Source organism: Rhodnius prolixus, unplaced genomic scaffold (assembly GCF_049639745.1).
Source record: "Rhodnius prolixus isolate KJV_2025 unplaced genomic scaffold, Rpr scaffold_12, whole genome shotgun sequence".
NCBI lineage: Eukaryota > Metazoa > Arthropoda > Insecta > Hemiptera > Reduviidae > Rhodnius > Rhodnius prolixus.
This window is the reverse complement of record NW_027411635.1, coordinates 12681890-12702669: the sequence shown is the minus strand read 5'-3', so window position 1 is coordinate 12702669 and position 20780 is coordinate 12681890. Positions and strand designations below refer to the sequence as shown.

The 20780-nt window shown below is 34.2% G+C and overlaps 1 protein-coding gene across 12 annotated transcripts in view; it reads left to right on the top strand.

The window, feature by feature from the left end:
• The window catches only part of ct (homeobox protein, cut), a 172554-nt gene that overhangs the window by 125070 nt on the left and 26704 nt on the right, over positions 1 to 20780 (top strand). For all 12 annotated transcript variants that reach the window (XM_074143030.1, XM_074143032.1, XM_074143023.1 and 9 more), the window contains one exon: positions 2946 to 3116. In XM_074143030.1, coding sequence (XP_073999131.1) covers positions 2946 to 3116 — 171 coding nt within the window. The remainder of the gene's footprint in view (positions 1 to 2945; positions 3117 to 20780) is intronic.

Below are 20780 nucleotides of genomic sequence, written 5' to 3'. Positions count from 1 at the left end.
TTTACTTAAACTCGCTCATAAAGGTTTCTCTTTACTTTAATTCACTCATAAAGGTTTCTCTTTACTTAAATTCACTCATAAAGATTTCTCTTTACTTAAATTCACTCCTAAAGGTTTCACTTTACTTAAATTCACTCCTAAAGGTTTCACTTTACTTAAATTCACTCATAAACGTTTCTCTTTACTTTAAATTCACTCATAAACGTTTCTCTTTACTTAAACTCGCTCATAAAGGTTTCTCTTTACTTAAATTTTCAACGCACTAACTCAGAAATTCTCTCACACAATCCAATTATTTTTCTTAAAATCAATAGATAATAAATTTTAATTTTCTGCTTATTAAATCAACAGTAGCTAGATGCGCTGTTATCTAATTCAGCTATTATGGGTATAATTTAGTTTTCTCTTTCTTCCTTTAAAATATATGTATATTTTATTTACTTTAAGACGCGTCACAACATCTCAGGTTATTGACTCCCGGAACTCTTTTCAGTGCACTGCAGGTTTCCGAACAGTGTTCTCTCGTTACTGACAACACTGTCCAACACCGTACACTGTAAGAAGCTCCTAGGAAGAGAAAATCTAAGAGCCAGCAGCTGGATTCAAACCTTTAATCTCCGCATTCGATTCCAGTACTCGTAACCATTTAACTAATTCCTTCCCCTAGCAATTCTATATTCTTATCTAAAACAGATATAGATATACAAATTATTCTCTGATTGACTTATTGCACTATAGGTCTATGCAATTTTCTTTTATTTTTGTTTATTTGTTACTTACAAGTTTAATGCATAGTTAGCGTGACCTCTAGTCTGTACGAGGATAGAGGGTTACATTCCGTGATTTGTACAAGACTGGTTTGATCGGTGTACAGCTACGCAACTATAAATCTATATTCATTTCTTATAAAGGTGTATGTTCGTCTGTTTTGTGAGAAATGTAGTTAATGCTACGAAGTATTAGCAAGATCAATATAGTTGTCTTAGTGAAATGTCTTAAAACTTTAGAGATCTATTTAATGTCGGCAATACAATAAAAGATAAGTGATCTTCTCTCTTTTGGGCAGGAGGTAGGTTTCATTTATTTTATCGTGAATGTTTTTGAATATATTTCCTTTTATAATAAAGACAAAGTTTTTCTTAAAATCAATTCCACTATTCTGTCTTTCAATGTGTTTGAATTGACAGGCACCACAAATCACTCCTAGTGACAGATATTTTCAAAAGTTAATGAATACTGTACTCTATTCGCAAGACCATTTAAAAAATTCAATTATTACTAAGTAGTAATAATTGCCTTCCCAAATTGCCTATTTTTTCAGGCGGTCTTTACGTCCAACTACCCAATTAGGTGGAGGCGACTAGCAAACACACCTAACTATAAAGTTCTCATATTAAACATTAAATAAAATCCAAGGCCTAGACCAGGAATTGAACCCAGTACCACATAATGCATCTTAGCATTGCGGGTCTCGCCTCTAACCGCTCGGCTACCGTGGCGCCTACTGATACACTAATTCACATATCTTTATCAGGTACTGAGGCTATACCCAGGATGATCCGAAACGTCCCTTTAAATAATAAAAGGATTTAAACTGGGAAAAAAAATGGCTATAATAAAAATGCTAAGAAACAAACATAGATATTTATTTACACTGGTGAAGAACGCCTCGTGCCTCGTAGGCACTTTCTTCGACTCACTGGGTGCCTTGTAGGCTCAATTGGCAATTAAACTGGACTTAGCTAAGAGTTTGCCTGGGATTCCGTCCAACTCAAAAGTGTTGCCTACAACCAACTATCTCTGCAGGCATAAACAGATATAAAACGCAGTATCGCTGCGTGTTGTTTGGCTGGGATACCTGCAGATACAACTTGATCACTGAAGAAATGGCTACATAAAATAATATATTATTTTTTTACTTTTATTATTTATTTATTATTATATGAAAAAATGTTTAACCTGTTACAAATAGATTTTTGTTAAATAATTGTATGACACATAACATAATTCTGCTTTTACAAAAACGAAAAACCAGAAACATAGTTATAGTACATAGTATGCACAAGTATTACTTAACGGATTTCAAAAATCAGAATTAGCATCATTTTTTACAGTTATATTCAACTGTATTGTAAATACCTGATACAATGGACACTTTATAAAAATATTTGTATTAATGTTTCTGGTACAATTAAAAAAACTTAAAAGGCAGCGATTTTTTTGGATTAATTTTATAGGTTAAAAGTGATTGTAAGTTTGACAAAGTAATGGCCAGAGAGTTTGGTCATAAAATTTAATGAATTTGAGATGAACAGAGTTCTGAAGATAAAACAATATATCTAATAAGATTAGGTACTCAAAATAATGTTCAAAAATTTCAGCGAAAAACTTCCTTTAAAAGAAAAAACACCTTTAATCTTCAATTTTTGATCAACAGTGTATATGCCATATTAGTAAAACTAATCAAATGATTAGTTTCATATTTAGCAAAATGACTCAATATGAACACAATTTGGTGATTAATTTATCGATCAAACTCTTTTGATTAGTTAGTTTTTGTAACTATAGTTTTTTAGCATTATTTATTATAGTTTTAAAATGAACTTAACGATAATATCTAATCACGTTAGAGATAACGATTAATATAGTTTTTTTTTTTTATATTTATTGATAATTATTTGCTTTATAAACAACGGCTTTACTCTTGTATTTCTTCCAAAGTATTACAAGACTCTGCGCTGTAAAGATGTCGTTTAAAAATAATTCATTTGAATTACTAACAAATTAAAATGCAGGTACGTTGTTTTGTAGGAATAGTAATATTTTACCCATAATACTGTTGGTAATAATTTAATTTTGATTATACTATATATCCCACCAAATAATTTTATCTAAAAATAAAATATTTCCTTATTTTGACCACTGATGTTTCCTTATGTTGGCAGAGGGCGACCCTGGCCGAGAAGGAAGTCTCGGCACTGAAGGAGCAGCTCGCTGTGGCAAGCAGTGGCCAAGCTGGACCTGACGCGAAGATGGCCTCTCAGCTGAGCCAGGGCTCAGACGAGGTGATAACAAGGTCGTCCATAGAGTTGGAACTCTCGGCTAAGGATAAAGAGGTATTTTTTTGTTTAAACTTTAAAATGATATATCAGAGGTTAGGAAACTAATTCAACTCAACCAAACGATCAGTGAGCGTGTTTTGAGAGAAGCTAGAAGCTGGATTTTTTAGAAGATCGTGCGGCTAAATGTCTTTATAGGCGACATGGAGGATTGTCGGTATAGATGGGGGTAGATAGGGTTCGTGGAGTGGAATTAGAATGGGTTCTAGATTATTGTGGAAATGGCGGAAGCGAGAATGGATTAGCTCGGTAAAGAAGAGGATCAGTGTAATATACAGTTTTACAAACTATAATGTAGGTGAGAATTAATATGAGTCGAAAATTGCGAGTTTTGGAGAATATTCATGAGTTAGAACCTTGAGAATAGCAGTAAGAGAAAGTCTTGTGAGTGTTCACTCCACATTCCGAGTTTGGAGAATATTAATGAGTTAGAACCTTGAGAATAGTAGTAAGAGAAAGTCGAGTGAGTGTTCACTACAGATTTTGAAATATTATGATCAAATATGAACTACTTGCAATATTTTTAGAGTTATGTTTTTGAATTATACTGAACAAAGAGCGGCAAGCAGGCTCTCGAACACAACACAAAAACTTTACTCAAGGTTCCACGAAAGAGAAATTTCCGTCGGCAACTAAAAATTAAAGCTCAACACGATCATAGAACTTCCACATATAAGATGCAAGATATTAAATCTACATGCGAGAAATTCTTCACACTAATTACTAATAGTATTTTGGGGGAGAATGAATCACTTTCCCCCTCTTATTGATAGGTTTGTGGCTCTTTGGGTAAGCCTTAGTTAGGGGAGAGTGAGCACTTAAAGAAGCCTGTCGATAACTTGTGACATCGGCACCACTGTCACTAACTCAATGCTGACCAAAACGACAAAATCACTGTCGATCAACCCTTATACGTACCTCATTCAGTCACCTTTACCAGTCAATATAGTTTCATTTATTTTAACTTAATTAATGTTTGGTTCATTTTGTGCATAAGTTAAAATCACAATTAGTGTAACCTTATAACAACATTAAATTGACAATAAAATATCAAAATCAAAAGTACATTTTTTTACAAAAATTAAGGAGTTAGTCCTTTATTTAGCTGGTCTTATAAATGGTTGTATGAGATGAAAATTACTCTTTTCTAGTCAATCTAGGTCGGGATTCCACCTTTTTACAGTGTTTTTTAAGCATACTTTGTGCAGTAAGCACGACCCAGTGTGTAACGTTATAAAGATAACGTTATAAGATATAAAAATTCAAATCTCTACTACATATTATTTAAAATATTAACTCAAAATGAAAAATGAATCTAAAAAGAAAGGCTTACACTTCTGATTATCACAGAAGAAGGAATAAATAACGTAACTATTTTAAAAATAGAGAAAATAAAAAACATGTGTGTATAGTCAAGCAGCAGAAAAAAAAGCAATTAAAGTCGAAACATTTGCAATAACAAAGAAAAGTAAAGAATAATAACAATAGATGAGCTAGGAAGCAAAATTTAATGTGTATTGAAGTTAAAATTATGGATGTCGTTACCTGCCTTAAGATCATTATCACAATACTTATTCTAAATTAAATTAAATTTTAAATGTGTATTTTAATAGGCGCACCAAATATTTTTAAATTCATTTACCGTTTGATAACCGAGACTATATATTTTAGTTATTGGGTCTATTTAAATTGGACCTAATAAACCAGTACCTTCCGATAAAGTAATGTGGCAATCTAGGTCGGGATTCCGCCTTTTTCCGGTGTTATTTAAGCATACATTGTGAAACAATGACGACCCAGTGTGTAACATCGAGCACTGATCTAGTAAATGGTTGTCTGAGATTAAAATTACTCTTTTCCAATCAATCTAGGTCGGGATTCCACCTTTTTCCAGTGTTTTTTGAGCATACATTGTGAAAAAAGGACGACCCAGTGTGTAACATCGAGCACTGGTCTAGTAAATGGTTGTCTGAGATTAAAATTACTCCTTTCCAGATACTCTAGGTCGGGATTCCACCTTTTTCCAGTGTTTTTGAGCATACATTGTGAAACAAGAACTACCCAGTGTGTAACATCGAGCACTGGTCTTGTAAATGGTTGGAATTACTCTTTTCTAGTCAATCTAGGTCGGGATTCCACCATTCTCCAGTTTTTTTTGAGCATACATTGTGAAACAAGGACGACCCAGTGTGTAACATCGAGCCCTGGTCTAGTAAATGGTTTTCTGAGATTACAAATACTCTTTTCCAGTCAATCTAGGTCGGGATTCCACCTTTTTCCAGTGTTTTTTGAGCATACATTGTGAAACAAGGACGACCCAGTGTGTAACATCGAGCACTGGTCTAGTAAATGGTTGTCTGAGATTAAAATTACTCCTTTCCAGATACTCTAGGTCGGGATTCCACTTTTTTCCAGTGTTTTTGAGCATACATTGTGAAACAAGAACTACCCAGTGTGTAACATCGAGCACTGGTCTTGTAAATGGTTGGAATTACTCTTTTCTAGTCAATCCAGGTCGGGATTCCACCTTTCTCCAGTTTTTTTGAGCATACATTGTGAAACAAGGACGACCCAGTGTGTAACATCGAGCACTGATCTAGTAAATGGTTGTCTGAGATTAAAATTGCTCTTTTCCAGTCAATCTAGGTCGGGATTCCACCTTTTTCCAGTGTTTTTTGAGCATACATTGTGAAACAAGGACGACCCAGTGTGTAACATCGAGCACTGGTCTTGTAAATGGTTGGAATTACTCTTTTCTAGTCAATCTAGGTCGGGATTCCACCTTTCTCAAGTGTTTTTTGAGCATACATTGTGAAACAAGGACGACCCAGTGTGTAACATCGAGCACTGGTCTAGTAAATGGTTGTCTGAGATTAAAATTGCTCTTTTCCAGTCAATCTAGGTCGGGATTCCACCTTTTTCCAGTGTTTTTTGAGCATACATTCTGAAACAAGGACGACCCAGTGTGTAACATCGAGCACTGGTCTTGTAAATGGTTGGAATTACTCTTTTCTAGTCAATCTAGGTCGGGATTCCACCTTTTTCCAGTGTTTTTTGAGCATACATTGTGAAACAAGGACGACCCAGTGTGTAACATCGAGCACTGGTCTAGGAAATGGTTGTCTGAGATTAAAATTGCTCTTTTCCAGTCAATCTAGGTCGGGATTCCACCTTTTCCCAGTGTTTTTTGAGCATACATTGTGAAACAAGGACGACCCAGTGTGTAACATCGAGCACTGGTCTAGTAAATGGTTGTCTGAGATTAAAATTACTCCTTTCCAGATAATCTAGGTCGGGATTCCACCTTTTTCCAGTGTTTTTGAGCATACATTGTGAAACAAGAACTACCCAGTGTGTAACATCGAGCACTGGTCTTGTAAATGGTTGGAATTACTCTTTTCTAGTCAATCCAGGTCGGGATTCCACCTTTCTCCAGTTTTTTTGAGCATACATTGTGAAACAATGACGACCCAGTGTGTAACATCGAGCACTGGTCTTGTAAATGGTTGGAATTACTCTTTTCTAGTCAATCTAGGTCGGGATTCCACCTTTCTCAAGTGTTTTTTGAGCATACATTGTGAAACAAGGACGACCCAGTGTGTAACATCGAGCCCTGGTCTAGTAAATGGTTGTCTGAGATTAAAATTGCTCTTTTCCAGTCAATCTAGGTCGGGATTCCACCTTTTTCCAGTGTTTTTTGAGCATACATTGTGAAACAAGGACGACCCAGTGTGTAACATCGAGCACTGGTCTTGTAAATGGTTGGAATTACTCTTTTCTAGTCAATCTAGGTCGGGATTCCACCTTTCTCAAGTGTTTTTTGAGCATACATTGTGAAACAAGGACGACCCAGTGTGTAACATCGAGCCCTGGTCTAGTAAATGGTTGTCTGAGATTAAAATTGCTCTTTTCCAGTCAATCTAGGTCGGGATTCCACCTTTTTCCAGTGTTTTTTGAGCATACATTCTGAAACAAGGACGACCCAGTGTGTGACCTCGAGCACTGGTCTAGTAAATGGTTGTCTGAGATTAAAATTGCTCTTTTCCAGTCAATCTAGGTCGGGATTCCACCTTTTTCCAGTGTTTTTTGAGCATACATTGTGAAACAAGGACGACCCAGTGTGTAACATCGAGCACTGGTCTAGGAAATGGTTGTCTGAGATTAAAATTGCTCTTTTCCAGTCAATCTAGGTCGGGATTCCACCTTTTCCCAGTGTTTTTTGAGCATACATTGTGAAACAAGGACGACCCAGTGTGTAACATCGAGCACTGGTCTAGTAAATGGTTGTCTGAGATTAAAATTACTCCTTTCCAGATAATCTAGGTCGGGATTCCACATTTTTCCAGTGTTTTTTGAGCATACATTGTGAAACAAGAACTACCCAGTGTGTAACATCGAGCACTGGTCTTGTAAATGGTTGGAATTACTCTTTTCTAGTCAATCTAGGTCGGGATTCCACCTTTTTCCAGTGTTTTTTGAGCATACATTGTGAAACAAGGACGACCCAGTGTGTAACATCGAGCCCTGGTCTAGTAAATGGTTGTCTGAGATTAAAATTACTCTTTTCTAGTCAATCTAGGTCGGGATTCCACCTTTTTCCAGGGTTTTTTGAGTATACCTTGTGAAACATACATTATTAATGATGTGAATATGTTCGTTCATGGTTTATTAATTCAGCCTAGTTCAGATGACCTTGTTGAAGCGTTATTGGTTGCAACTTTAACTGCATCTTGTGCTGTAGAAGCCATTTTTTAATGTCTACCATAATGAATCTTTCTTTTTTTGTAATGTGGTGTCTTCAGTATTGAATGTTTTGAATTGACATGATTGTTCATTCAGTATTTTATTCTTCTAAAACTTCATTTCGTGAAAACTGATAAATAAGTGTCTGAAGTTCACTAATATAGAGCTGAGAGTTGCTATCAAAATAATATATATACGTGCAATCAAACCAGAGAACTATTGAGTTTTGCAGTAATATTTATAGATGAACCATCATGTTCCCATGGGACAATTATAATATTTTTAGCTTAATTGCTTTCAATACGGGCTGTGTAATATTTTAGTATAACTAAACTTGAACTAGACTGTTCGTAGTGGCAAATAGTAAATATTGACTTGTAACTGAACTATATAAGAGCGTCTTTAGTTTCTTGATCGATAACTAGCCTTGATATCGCCCATGATTCGATTCAGTCACAATTGGTTGTATTAGTGGAGTCACGGAGAATTATGTAAATGAAAGAACAGGTTAAAGAATAAGTAGGAGTTGATACATTAGGCAGTCCTATAGAGTCACGCGATCTAACTTAGGTACGCAAAGTCATAGTATTGTTCGCAACGTTTCCATGTTTATCTAAGTGAAGATTATTTCTGTAGGGGGATTATGTTTAGCAATAATTGATTTTTAATTATTGCGTATTATTATAATTTTGTAATAAAGGCGCGACAACATGTGATGTCATTTGCATCGGACGAACTTTTTCAATGCATTGCTGGCACTTTCTCGTTTTTCGAAAAGGATATCTCAAAGCGTAGAGCCTACTCTATCAGGAGACCTCTATCTTATCCCTCGTTACAAACAACACTATCCAGTGAGCTGTAAGATATCGTAGAAGAGGAAATTTAAAGGCAGAAAGCTGGATTCAAAACCCTGAATCTACGCCAGGCAATCCAGTGCGCTATCCTCGAAGCTAATCTTTTCTCTACATTGCATATTAATGGCGTTCAAAACAATTAAAACAACAATGAACTGGTTACATTCTTTCCTTTTTGTTTTAAGGCGCAACAGTATTTGATTCAATAGACTTTTTTCAGTGCACTGCCGGCTCTCGAACATTGTCTTCTCGTTAAAGAGAAAATAGTAATGCCTAATTGATGAAAAGTAGGGCTTTTTCGATTTAGCCATTTATTGTTTTCATTCGATAATTTTTTTTTTTCTTTTTAATTATTTAAGGCGCGTCAACATCTAAGGTTATTGGCGCCCCAGAGCTTTTTTCCGTGCACTGCCGGCCTCCGGACAGTGTTCTCTCGTTACAGACAACACTGTCCACCACCCAGACAGTGAGCTGTAAGAATCTCCTAGGAAGAGAAAATCAAAGGGTCAGCAGCTGGATTCGAACCCGGGACCTCCGCATGGGAGTCCAGTATGCTAACCGCATAGCTAATCCATTTCCTTTCATTCGCTAATAATCTTCATTTGACTTTGGTTATATCGAGTGTTTTTTTTTTAATTCTTAATTCAGGGATCCCATTTATTTCTATTTTTAACGAAATTGCGAAAAATACAACAACTTCTACTTCTTTTTTTTTACAAAGTCGAAACCCGTAGGGGGAAAGATGGACAAGCCAATTCTTCAAGAATCTTGTGGGTGTCCCTGTGGCTATCCGAGCCAAAAAACTCGAAAAATTGGCCACTGACAACCCAAAAATTTGCACAGTAAAAAGTAAAATTATTGCCTATTTTTTTTTTTTTTCAGGCAGGCTTTAACGTCAAACTACCAAAAAATTAGGTGTCGTAGACGGTGGCGATTGAGGCAAAACATGCTTTACCTGTAAATTTTCTTTCTATTAATCATTAAATAAAATTTAATGCCAAGACCCAGGGAATCGAACCCACTACCACCACCAACCAACAAACACATCTTAGTGCGGAGCACTCTCCTTTAAACCGCTCGGCTATCCGTGTGACGCCTACCTACATTTACACAGATAGTTGGATATATGTGTGTAACAATGTATTTGTGTTTTTAGCAAACCCACCAGCTACACACACTAGCCCCTCCATTTTGCATACAATCATTCGCAACTTACATATTTAACAGACGCCTACATTTATGCATTAGGGTGCCCATAATAGATATTTGTTAGGCCGAATTGGTTTTAGTTTATAGCCTCTAAATTTTTGTTTATCCTACATAGGATAGAAGGACTCTCTGGAATATGGTCTTTCTATTAAAATTTTATTATTATTAAAGTAAAATTTTGTGTTCAAAAATTGTTTTTTGAGTTTATTTTAATAAAAATAAGAATTTATATCTTTTTGTATAAGATTATAAGGTGGAGATATTTTAGCTTGATTTACCCCCAGGATTCTGGAAGCCCTTCTCCCACGGGGGATGACTCATTTAAAACGAAGCCGATTCTATGTGGCCGGGGCGTTCGCCGGTCGTACCTCCTTTCTACACAGTCCGTACGTTAGCCCCCTCACTCACCGACATCCTCAAGTCGATATGACCGTCATCTCGCCCTCTACCATTTTCTAAAACTCTACACCTCCTTCACTCAACCTAACCCCCCCCCCCCCGGCCGTTGCCCACTTTGCCAATCCCAATTCTCACCCATACGTCTCCGTCCTAAAGTTGCGTAATAAAGGTTTCTTCTCTACAGGATCAATATGGGAATTTTAATGGGGATTGCTTTTGTTTTGCTGACCAGTCCTCAGTGTGTGCAACCTCTACCCCGTTTCTGTTGTGTCTTCTACCACCCCAGCATCTCCGCATCCTCGCCAACCTTCGTTCTTCTTATAATTTAATGCTCACTCGGTTGTTGTTGTTTTTTTTCTTTATTTAAAACTCTTTCTCATATCATTTCATTGTTTGCGGCGACATAACCTTAATGTATTCAGTGTGAAAGAATGATATATACACATACTATCTGTTTTTAATTAAATATTCAGTTTCGAACCAACTACCCTGAGCCTTCTGCACCCTAATGATCTTACCCTTAAATATTCAACTAAAAATATTTAAATGAAACTCAGCATGAAACATAAGCACTACTTTCTTTCACTCTCAAAATAGTAATAATAATAATAAAGTCCCTGATTGGTTAGTCACTGACTTACGGAAAAAATAAAAATAAATATGTACAGTCGAGCCTCAGATTAAGGACACTCACCTCCATTTACGGACAGTTTTTGGATTTCCCCGTTTTACCCCTAAACACTTTCTATATAAAAGAACTTCCGTCTAACGGTCACTCCTACATAACGACCGCGGGCATTGATTTTGGGGAACGGATTAAATATTTCACCTCCCACCAACGACCAACTTATTCTTAAAAGTTCGTTTTGTCGCGGTGATCAAAATAATTATCCGAAAGTGGTTAACTCTAGAAGAGAAAATAAAGGTGTTAGAAGATTTTGCAAAAACCAAATCGAGCCATCCTCAACTTGCCGAAAGGTTTGTTCTATTTTTCTAATAATAGATGATAGTATGATGATAATTTTACCATAAATTATTATTGTTATGAATAAATGTGATGATTATTATAAAAATTATTAATTAAGTCAATAATATGTAGTTTTTTGATAAATTTTTTGGATAATTAAGAAAACTTTGATGCATATCATATAGCTGCAATAATTATGCAATTATCTACGTTTTTAAATCAATTAACAATAAACAATTTTTAAATAGATGTTTGAAAAAAACCCATATTTTTTCATTATGAAACTTGCCTACCTCCTTCTAACGACCACCTCCAAACAGCGGCCACTTTGTTTTCCCCAGCCAGTGTCCGTTATTGAGAGGTTCGACTGTACATGTATATAGTGACAGGGAAGAGATTAGCGAATACTGGATTCCAACGCGGAGATCACTGGTTCGAATCCAGCTGCTGACCCTTAGATTTTTCTTTTCCTAGGATCTACATACAGTTCACTCACTGTCCGCCCCGGAAGCCGGTACTGCAGTGAAAAAAAAGCTCCGGGGAGCCAATAACCTCAGATATTGACGCGCCTTATAAAATGATGTAAATTCATAATGGAATATAGTCATAAAACAAAATGAATCTCTGAAAAAAAATAATTAATTAAAATAAAAAATTGTTGTTAAAATATTAATTACATTCCTTTACCAGTTCATATTACGATACGCAGTTTACAAAAAAAGGTAACAAGAAGAAGAACAACAACAACAAGAAGAAGAACAAGAACAAGAAGAAAAACAACAACAAGAACAAGAACAAGAAGAAAAACAACAACAAGAACAAGAAACAAGAACAATTTTTGATAATACCGTTTTTGCTCATTTTCAACAACTTTTTTTCCAAAATCTGTTTGATCTGAGTTGTTGTAAAAAAATTACAGTTATAAAGAAGGATTTGCCCAATATTTTAAAGAAAATTTGGGAATTTTATCTTTTGTAGAAAAAGAGATAAAAATTGTCAAAGTTGGGTGTTTTTCAAAGTTACGCTTTTTCGTGCACTTTTTGACGATCAACCATTATACAACTGTCCTACCGGACAGTTTTAATAATCTATTATTTCTTTATAATAAATCACCAAACTTATCCAATACCTACCATTTAAATATTCTTCAAATCCAGTTCATTAAAATAATTTTTCTTCTAAGTATTTAAATCTTAAATTCTGTATATAAGAAAATATTATTAACAAATAAAGAAATATAATTAGTCTAAACAGTTTATTATAGAAGAAGGAAACGACCATAAAGCGCTTCCATTACAGCCGATAATCTCAAATTATGACCAGACATTTCCGTTCAGGTTTTGGCCATGTGTGGTGCACATGAATGCACCCTTTTTCTACCTAAACACCCAAACTTCTACACTTGGTTGTCATTAATATTTTAATTATTCTGAGCCCTCTCTAACACTAGTTACTAACTTAGCTATTGAGTCTAACAATTTGTTGTTTTCTTTTTGAAGTTAAGATTATCAAATTGTCATAAAGAAATCTGATGAGACAGTTTATTTTAATGCATTATGGGTACTAAGCAGGCGAATTTGTGTTGTCTTGAAATTGTGTTAATCTTGGTCCAGGGTTACTGATACTCATAATTTTAACTATTTCTATTTTTTTTTTTTGAGTATTTTTCCTTAGAAAATCATTTACTTAAATGGATCTTCGAGAGCCCAATCACTTGCTTTGCCCAAAAGAGGGCCTTAAAAAGAAAAATTCCCGGCAAAATGTAAATGAAAGTTATTGAACTATATTTATGAGCAATTATTACAGCAATTTCTCTAGAAAAAAAATTGTAAAAGCCTTTTACGTGTAAATTTAAAAAAAAAATTAAAAATGGCACCTAATAAAGAAATTTTACTTCAGTAAAATTTAAAATTACAAAAAAAAAAGCACAGCCTTTTATCATTTTGTTTGACTTTATTTAATTGCTGTTTGTTGAAATTAATTTGCTTTCATTTAATTCGCTTTAAATTTTCGAGCAACAAAATTAAATAATATTTTAATTGAATAACCAAAAAAAAAATCACTGTAAAAATACCACAATTAGCTAATTGTAGGATAAAATGTACACAATAATACTAATTATGATATGGCTCTTATCTATGGTGTTGGAGAGCAGAGGTAGACATGTTGTTTTGCTTACAATATCTTGGCGCTTGATAAGGCAAAGATGTTAGCTCCACAATAAATTTCTACAACCTTATCTATAATTTAAATTATTAACCTCGATAAAAAATTTTATTTACTTTTCGACACACATCGGCGTCACCCGTTTAATAAATTATATTAAAAACAAAAAAAAAGAAATAACGAGTCATAATTAGATAAATTAATATGTAAATAGTATAAAATTTATGAAGATAGATAATGCTTCGAAATAATTATTTTTAAACAACTGGAAAGAATGTTTGCACTATGAAGGAAGAAAAGATCTAGGAGAGATGAAACAGAGAGAATTAAGACTAATATAACATGATAGCGTGTTTTATAAGAGAGCCACAACACTCCGAAAACTACCGAAGTTAACCGAAAGGTTTACTTTCGGGACAATCAGTTACTATCAAGCAACAACTTGTTTTTGGACAACTGCGCATGTGCAGATGGCTGCAAAAAAAAAAGTAGCCAGTCTTCGGTAAAATTCTTTGAACGTTTACGCTTCATTTCTTAGTAAAGCGTATAAAGAGAATAGTTTATCATTATTATTATTATTTTATTATTTAAGGCGCGTCAATATATAAGGTTATTGGCGCTCGGAGCTTTTTTCAGTGCACTGCCGGCCTCTCGTTACAGACAACACTGTCCATCACCGGATAGTGAGCTGTAAGAAGCTCCTAGGAAGACAAAATCTAAGGGTCAGCAGCTGGATTCGAACCCGGGACCTCCGCGTGGGAGTCCAGTATGCTAACCTCGTAGCTAATCCCTTCCCTTATTATTATTATTATTATTATTATTACAGCTCTGTGTTTTTATAAGTTAAAATATTGGTAGGGCAGATCTACTGGTCATGAGTGCGGCTTTGTAAGTGAGAGATCCCCCACTTTCGAATCCCGCGTATGGCTACTATTTATTTGTTAGAAAAAAGTGTTTATAGTGAAGTATAAGCTTCCGCGCTCCCCTGTCAACTTGTACCTAATTGGTAGTTGTACGTTAAGCCCCGCCTAAAAAAAAAAAGACGATTACTTTACTCACTTTTTATTGGTAGAGGATTATTTGCGGGAATTTTTTTCTGGTTGCTCGGACTTAGAGCCTAAACACTGCCTACGAGTTAAGTATCCTTTATACTTAAAGGGAAATAAATGAGAAAATTTAGGTATCATTAAATTATTGAAAAAGGAGCAAGATCGTGGTAAGGCTCATACTTTGATTCCATCCCCCCTTTACATATACATCTACAAAAAAAAGTTGAATAATGAACGTTAAGTAAAAAAAATTAAGCAAACGCTTTGGTTCGCACGCACCACCGGTCAGCGTTATTAGGCGAGAGGCGAACGGAAGTTTATAGTTTAGGCCTCAATTAGCCGTTTTCCTCTTGGCGAGCGGACAATGGCAGAGTAAGTGAATCGTGACGACCTTTTTCTAATTATATCTTTCTGCAATTGAATATTATTATTTCAATATCGTATTTACTGATTCTTTTTTTTCCCTTTTAATGCATTGATTTTTTATTGCCTATTCTCAGACAGCCAACCTGCCAATTTTGTACCAAAAAATCTCACTATAAGCTCTTACAATCATGGTCAAGGTGGCCACACTGGGTTCATCCACCCCTGCTGAATTTAGCTAACATGTAAACAAAAAATTGGGGATTATATTTGCGAGAAATCAGCCAATAAAACTACTCTCAATTTATCATTAACCCAAATGTTTGAATTATTGTAATTGGGAGTATCTTTTTATCAAGAGAAGTTGTACAGAACTTATCAGATTTCCAAATGAACAATAAATAATGATACAATTTCTGTGACACAGTTAATGTGATACACATTCTTTCACTGATGCAATAAATCATCCTTTTCATCAAGTTTTACGTAATTCTTGAAATAATAAGAAATAAAAATTCTTACAAAAAAAGAAATAATAATAATAAAAAAAATGAAACGTCAAAAGCTAATTATAAATAAACAAGTTTTGCAATCTTTATTGCTGTATTAATATTTCTTGCATTTAATTTTAGTTTGACGTACGTCCAAATGATATATATTTTTTTTCTTTTACGATTTAACAAAATATAAAAAAAGAGTGAACTCAACCAGCTTTCATTTATTGCATTATATTACAATTTAATTGACAAAACTTTCTTTAATATTGAGTTAATTTAATAAATTATTAATTTCTTCTTTTATGGTATAGCAGGTCTGCCACAAATTAATTTCCGGCATAACTGAATGGTTTGATTGATTCATAAATGCGCTTCAATTTATGATTGATTTTACTTTATAGTGGTGTTTAATTGACAAAACTTTCTTTAATATTGAGTTAATTTAATAAATTATTAATTTCTTCTTTTATGGTATAGCAGGTCTGCCACAAATTAATTTCCGGCATAACTGAATGATTTGATTGATTCATAAATGCGCTTCAATTTATGATTGAATTTACTTTATAGTGGTGTTTAATTGACAAAACTTTCTTTAATATTGAGTTAATTTAATAAATTATTAATTTCTTCTTTTATGGTATAGCAGGTCTGCCACAAATTAATTTCCGGCATAACTGAATGGTTTGATTGATTCATAAATGCGCTTCAATTTATGATTGATTTTACTTTATAGTCGTGGTTAGGATAGTACTGATATTACGAAATGTGCTTGAATGTTAAAGTTTTGACAGTAAATATTGTCTATCCAAGTCATATTTAGTTGCGTGCTTTTTTGGATTAAATATTCTCTTAGCAGGGCCTTGTAGAGAACAGAAGGTACAAGTACATTAAGTTGAAGGCCTGCCTTCTCTCTCCAAACACAAACTTCTTCTGTATAAATGTTTAAGAAAGAGATCCTCCGATAAATTAGGTCATTTACGAGGAAGAATGCTCAGCTCCTGAGGACATCTTGAAGATTTTGGTTGGTTTTGACTTGGTACCGAAAAAAGAAAAAGTGTACATCAATGTCTCTCCATTCTCTAGATATAATGTTGTGTGCCTGGTATGGAAGGCATTATTATCCCCATATTTTTACACAGAGGGCCAGTTCACTGTCCCTCAGACCGTTGGAGAGCCGAAGTATAAAACAAACTATTTTAAAGTAAAACCACAACAAAACAAAATGGGAACAAATAGAATATTTCAAATAAAGAACAAGTAAATTTAAATCACCAAACTGCCCACTATTTCTGTGGGAATTATGGGACCTGCTTTTGGCTAATGAGATGGTCCAATGTCCGGTTTAGTTATAGTGCTTTGCCTTTCTTCCTACTTCTGGCTGTTTGATTTTTACACTGTTTTCGGAGCCGTGACGCGTGCATCCCGCTTCATCGGAAGTAGTACTGTACGGCACCGGCATATACAGTGCTCCTCTCACTTGACCACCAATGAAAGAGATGCCTCTTCCGTAAGTGCGTCGAGGGCCGCATGTGGCCCACGGGCCGTAGTTTGAGGGACCCCTGGGCTAGGCTATAGAAGAATTGGGATGCAATAACTACAGTATAACTGGAAGCCATCTTATAAAGAAAAGTTATTGAAAAGAAACACTTGAAGTTGAATCAACATTCAACATGATACCACTCGTCAATGTAGGTTGGGCAAACACCACTAATTAGCCATTCAGAACTTTTATTGGGGATATCCTTCCTCATCTGGGGCTATTACCCCAGATGTCATCCTAGCCGATTGTAACCCCTTTTTAGCTCAACTGTCTAATGAACTCCACGGCAAAGCCTCGAGCAATGAGAAAAATTTTCCGAATTTCCGTGATAAGTATAAGAGCATTGAAAAAGTATAGCGAGGTAGTTAATTCTAGGCTCACTTATCAAATAATACCTTATTGTGTCATATTAAAAGGAATACTTTTTGTTTAATCCTACAAATGAAGTGAATATACCAAGTTAAACGATGATCGTTGGCTTCTGTTTAAGAGAAGATTCACAAAAAACTCAAAATTCTTTCTGTAAAATCGCCATTACTCATTTTCCTTAAATTTTGAATTATAGTACTGACATTTACTACTTCAGAACTTAAACAGTCAGGACAAAAGACACAGCAACTTTAGGTGTAACAATCTAAAAAAATTATTATAATTGTCCATAAGTATTAGCCCTAAAGATTACTTAGTCTCTAGGTCGAAAGCTTGGTAAACAATAATTTAAAAATTACGAATGAAATTGGCAGTAATATTCCTTATTTTTACATATTTATAACGGTTTTTTTTTTCGAGTTTACCGTGATTAAAAACCGAAAAAGATGCTATATCATCACATACTGAGAAACAAATTCGACAAAGAGAAAAACAAAACAAAATAAGATAGAGTAAAATTTAAGATTATAAGTAGAGCTGCCAGATAATATAAGAAAAGATTTAATTGTACAAAAAAAAAATAATAATAAATTAATACTAATTAATTAATAGAATGGGGAATAGAAAACTTAAACTGTACTAAAAACCGTAGACTACCGGAACATCATAGAAAACTGCAGATAAATATGTGAAAAAGAATACGAGAAAAAAAAATAACTGTAAATATAGCATCACAGTATTTTAAACAGCCATCAGATTAAATTAAAAATATAATTAATAATATGATTAAAAGAAACACCCAACGCAATTTTCGAAATAACTTTATCTTAAATTGAACAAGCAGTCAGGAAATAGGATTAGCTATGCGGTTAGCGTATCGCATTACCATGCGAAGGTCTTGGGTTCGAATCCAGCTGTTGACCCCCTTAATTTTTTTCTCTTCCTAGGAGCAATCTTACAGCTCACTGTCCGCTAATATACAGTGTTTTCTGTAACGAGAGAACACTGCGCAGAGGCCGACAGTACACTGAAAAAAAAGCTCCGGGTACCAATAACCTGAATCGTCCAAAAAAAAAAAAAAAACCAAGCAGTTTACAAATTTAAAAATAAAAACAAAAATGGCAGGTATGAATGAATTGTTGTATGATTTCATTTTCAGCAAATTAAATGAGTCGTGGTTAGTACTGTTTAATAAGATTTTAGTGGCAAAAGAAGGTACCATTATCCTGGACCCAGGATGTCTCAGTTATAATACTATTACGTAGAAAAACAAGAGACCCCTACATGACATACAGCTAATTATAGACCTTATTATTTCAACTGTTAGCAGATTGTTCATGAAGATTACCAACAAATCTTTTGTACAGTATTCATAGATTATCAGGATGCCTTCGACTCCATTAACTAGTATTTTAAATAAAACTTTTCTATGTTTGTAATTCCATTTTATGCTAATTACCGTCAACATATGGCTATAGGGTTTACAGTTTAGAGAACCTGCGTGCTATCTGTTGGAAATGGTACGGACTTAGTTGGTTTGCAGTGTGACCGTTAGAGTAATTTCTTCAACCTTACTACATTAAAATTATATTTAACAATTAAATATTTGAAGTTTTCTTTTCTTAATTTCTCACGACTCCTTTTTACAGAAATTATTTTTATTATAATTAATTTGTGTTTTTGTTGATTTACTTGCCCTCAAAGAAATTAAATGAGGATGGAATTACAATTGATTCACTCTGAAGCAATTCTTGTGATTATTTCAAAATAATATTTCTTTTTCTTATTTTTTTTTTTTTTTTACCTACTCAAGGCACCCTAAAAATGTATTTGTAAAATGGAAAATGCCGTGGTCAAATTTTTCACAACCATTAGATGAATATTCTCACAGCAAGGAGGAGCATTTTTCATTATTATTATTATTATTATTCTGGTGCGGAGAATTGAAAGTTGGCTTGTCAGGTGGCAAAAATTAGGTGTCTAAAATAATAATAATACAATTATAAAAATAAAAATATAGAAAATATACATTTTTAGTTACGCCTGTTTTATTATATGCAAAAAAATTTTTAGAATTTATTTAGATTTATGTGTGATTCAAAATAGTACTTATATTTTAAGAATAAACATTAGCAATTTCCAAATCGAATAATGAATTTATTTCCTTTTTGATGCATCCCATAGATAAAGTGCAATTTTTAGATGCACTTGTGATGAATACAAGTGCATCTAAAAATTGTATAAATATTGTTGTGAGTTATTTTACATTAAAGGGAATGACTTAAACAAACTGTTTCAGTAATACTAGTGTTCTGATACATAGCTTATATAACTTAAGTAAATTCTGACATCATTCACTGTCATATACTTTGGCAGATTTATAGCCGACTAGGGAAATCGTATGATATGTTTAAATATTTTCGCTATGTAAGTATTAATTTCATAATTAAATAAATAGTATTTTAAAGCATTAAATGGGTAATATGATTGGCTGTATATTGAGAATTCTTTCTCTTATTGTGTTGCCCCAAACTGTTTGTGTCACACATCTTTAAAGGTTCAGGAAAAAGAGAAAATAGTAAAAACAAACGAAGTACTACACTTTATTGACTTGTATAAGCCCCTTATTCTCAACAACCGTTTGGTACCTTTAGGTAGTTTTTAAGATTCTAACTTAGTAAAATTTAGTAGGTTTATATTTTTCATCTTTTCTCATTTCTTCTTACATCTAATGTGAGCTTTCTCTTACTCAATTCTTATGGCTAAAGCTCATATATTTCTTTAAAACTCCAAAACTATCAACCATATTTAATTCTTCTTAGTCTTTATTCCTCTTTTACGACTATAGCGGTGATGAGGTCCTGCAGAGCTTTCTCCAACCGTCCCAATACCGTGCCAACTCTTTACTTCTTCTCCAGTCTCCAACACCTCATCCTTGGAAACTCTGTTGCATATACTATTTCCAAATTCTCCATGGTGTTCTTGCTACAATCTCTACTTCAGGCTTTACTTTAATATTCCTCCTAACATACACATTCCTGACTATGTCTGTTTTTTATTTTTTTTTCCCTCTATTTTTCTCAAATATCGCATTTCCATAGCTTGGATAGTGCTTTTATGCCTTTCCATCAGGGTCCAGGACTTGCTGAAATAGGTAAGAATCTGGAACACAGTCTTATATCGTATTTTATGGACCTGGTAATGGGCCTTTGATGTGGTAAATAGGCAGGAACTTTGGGATATCCTCAGGAAGGAAGGTTGTAAATACTGGACTGAGACTTGCACTAGAAAACTCTAGAAATATTTTGAGAGCAGCTAATACAGAGTGCTCTGAGTTCCAATGTAATTAATTAAATGCTTCAAGAGAATGAAGTAATTCCTACTAGAACATAGGTTGCTACAAAAGACAGGGCACAGTTTGTTTACCTTTGCAGATGATAACCTTATCCTCGCAGACAACGAGATATAGCCATCAGTACAACATGGCAATTTTGACGGAAGAGCT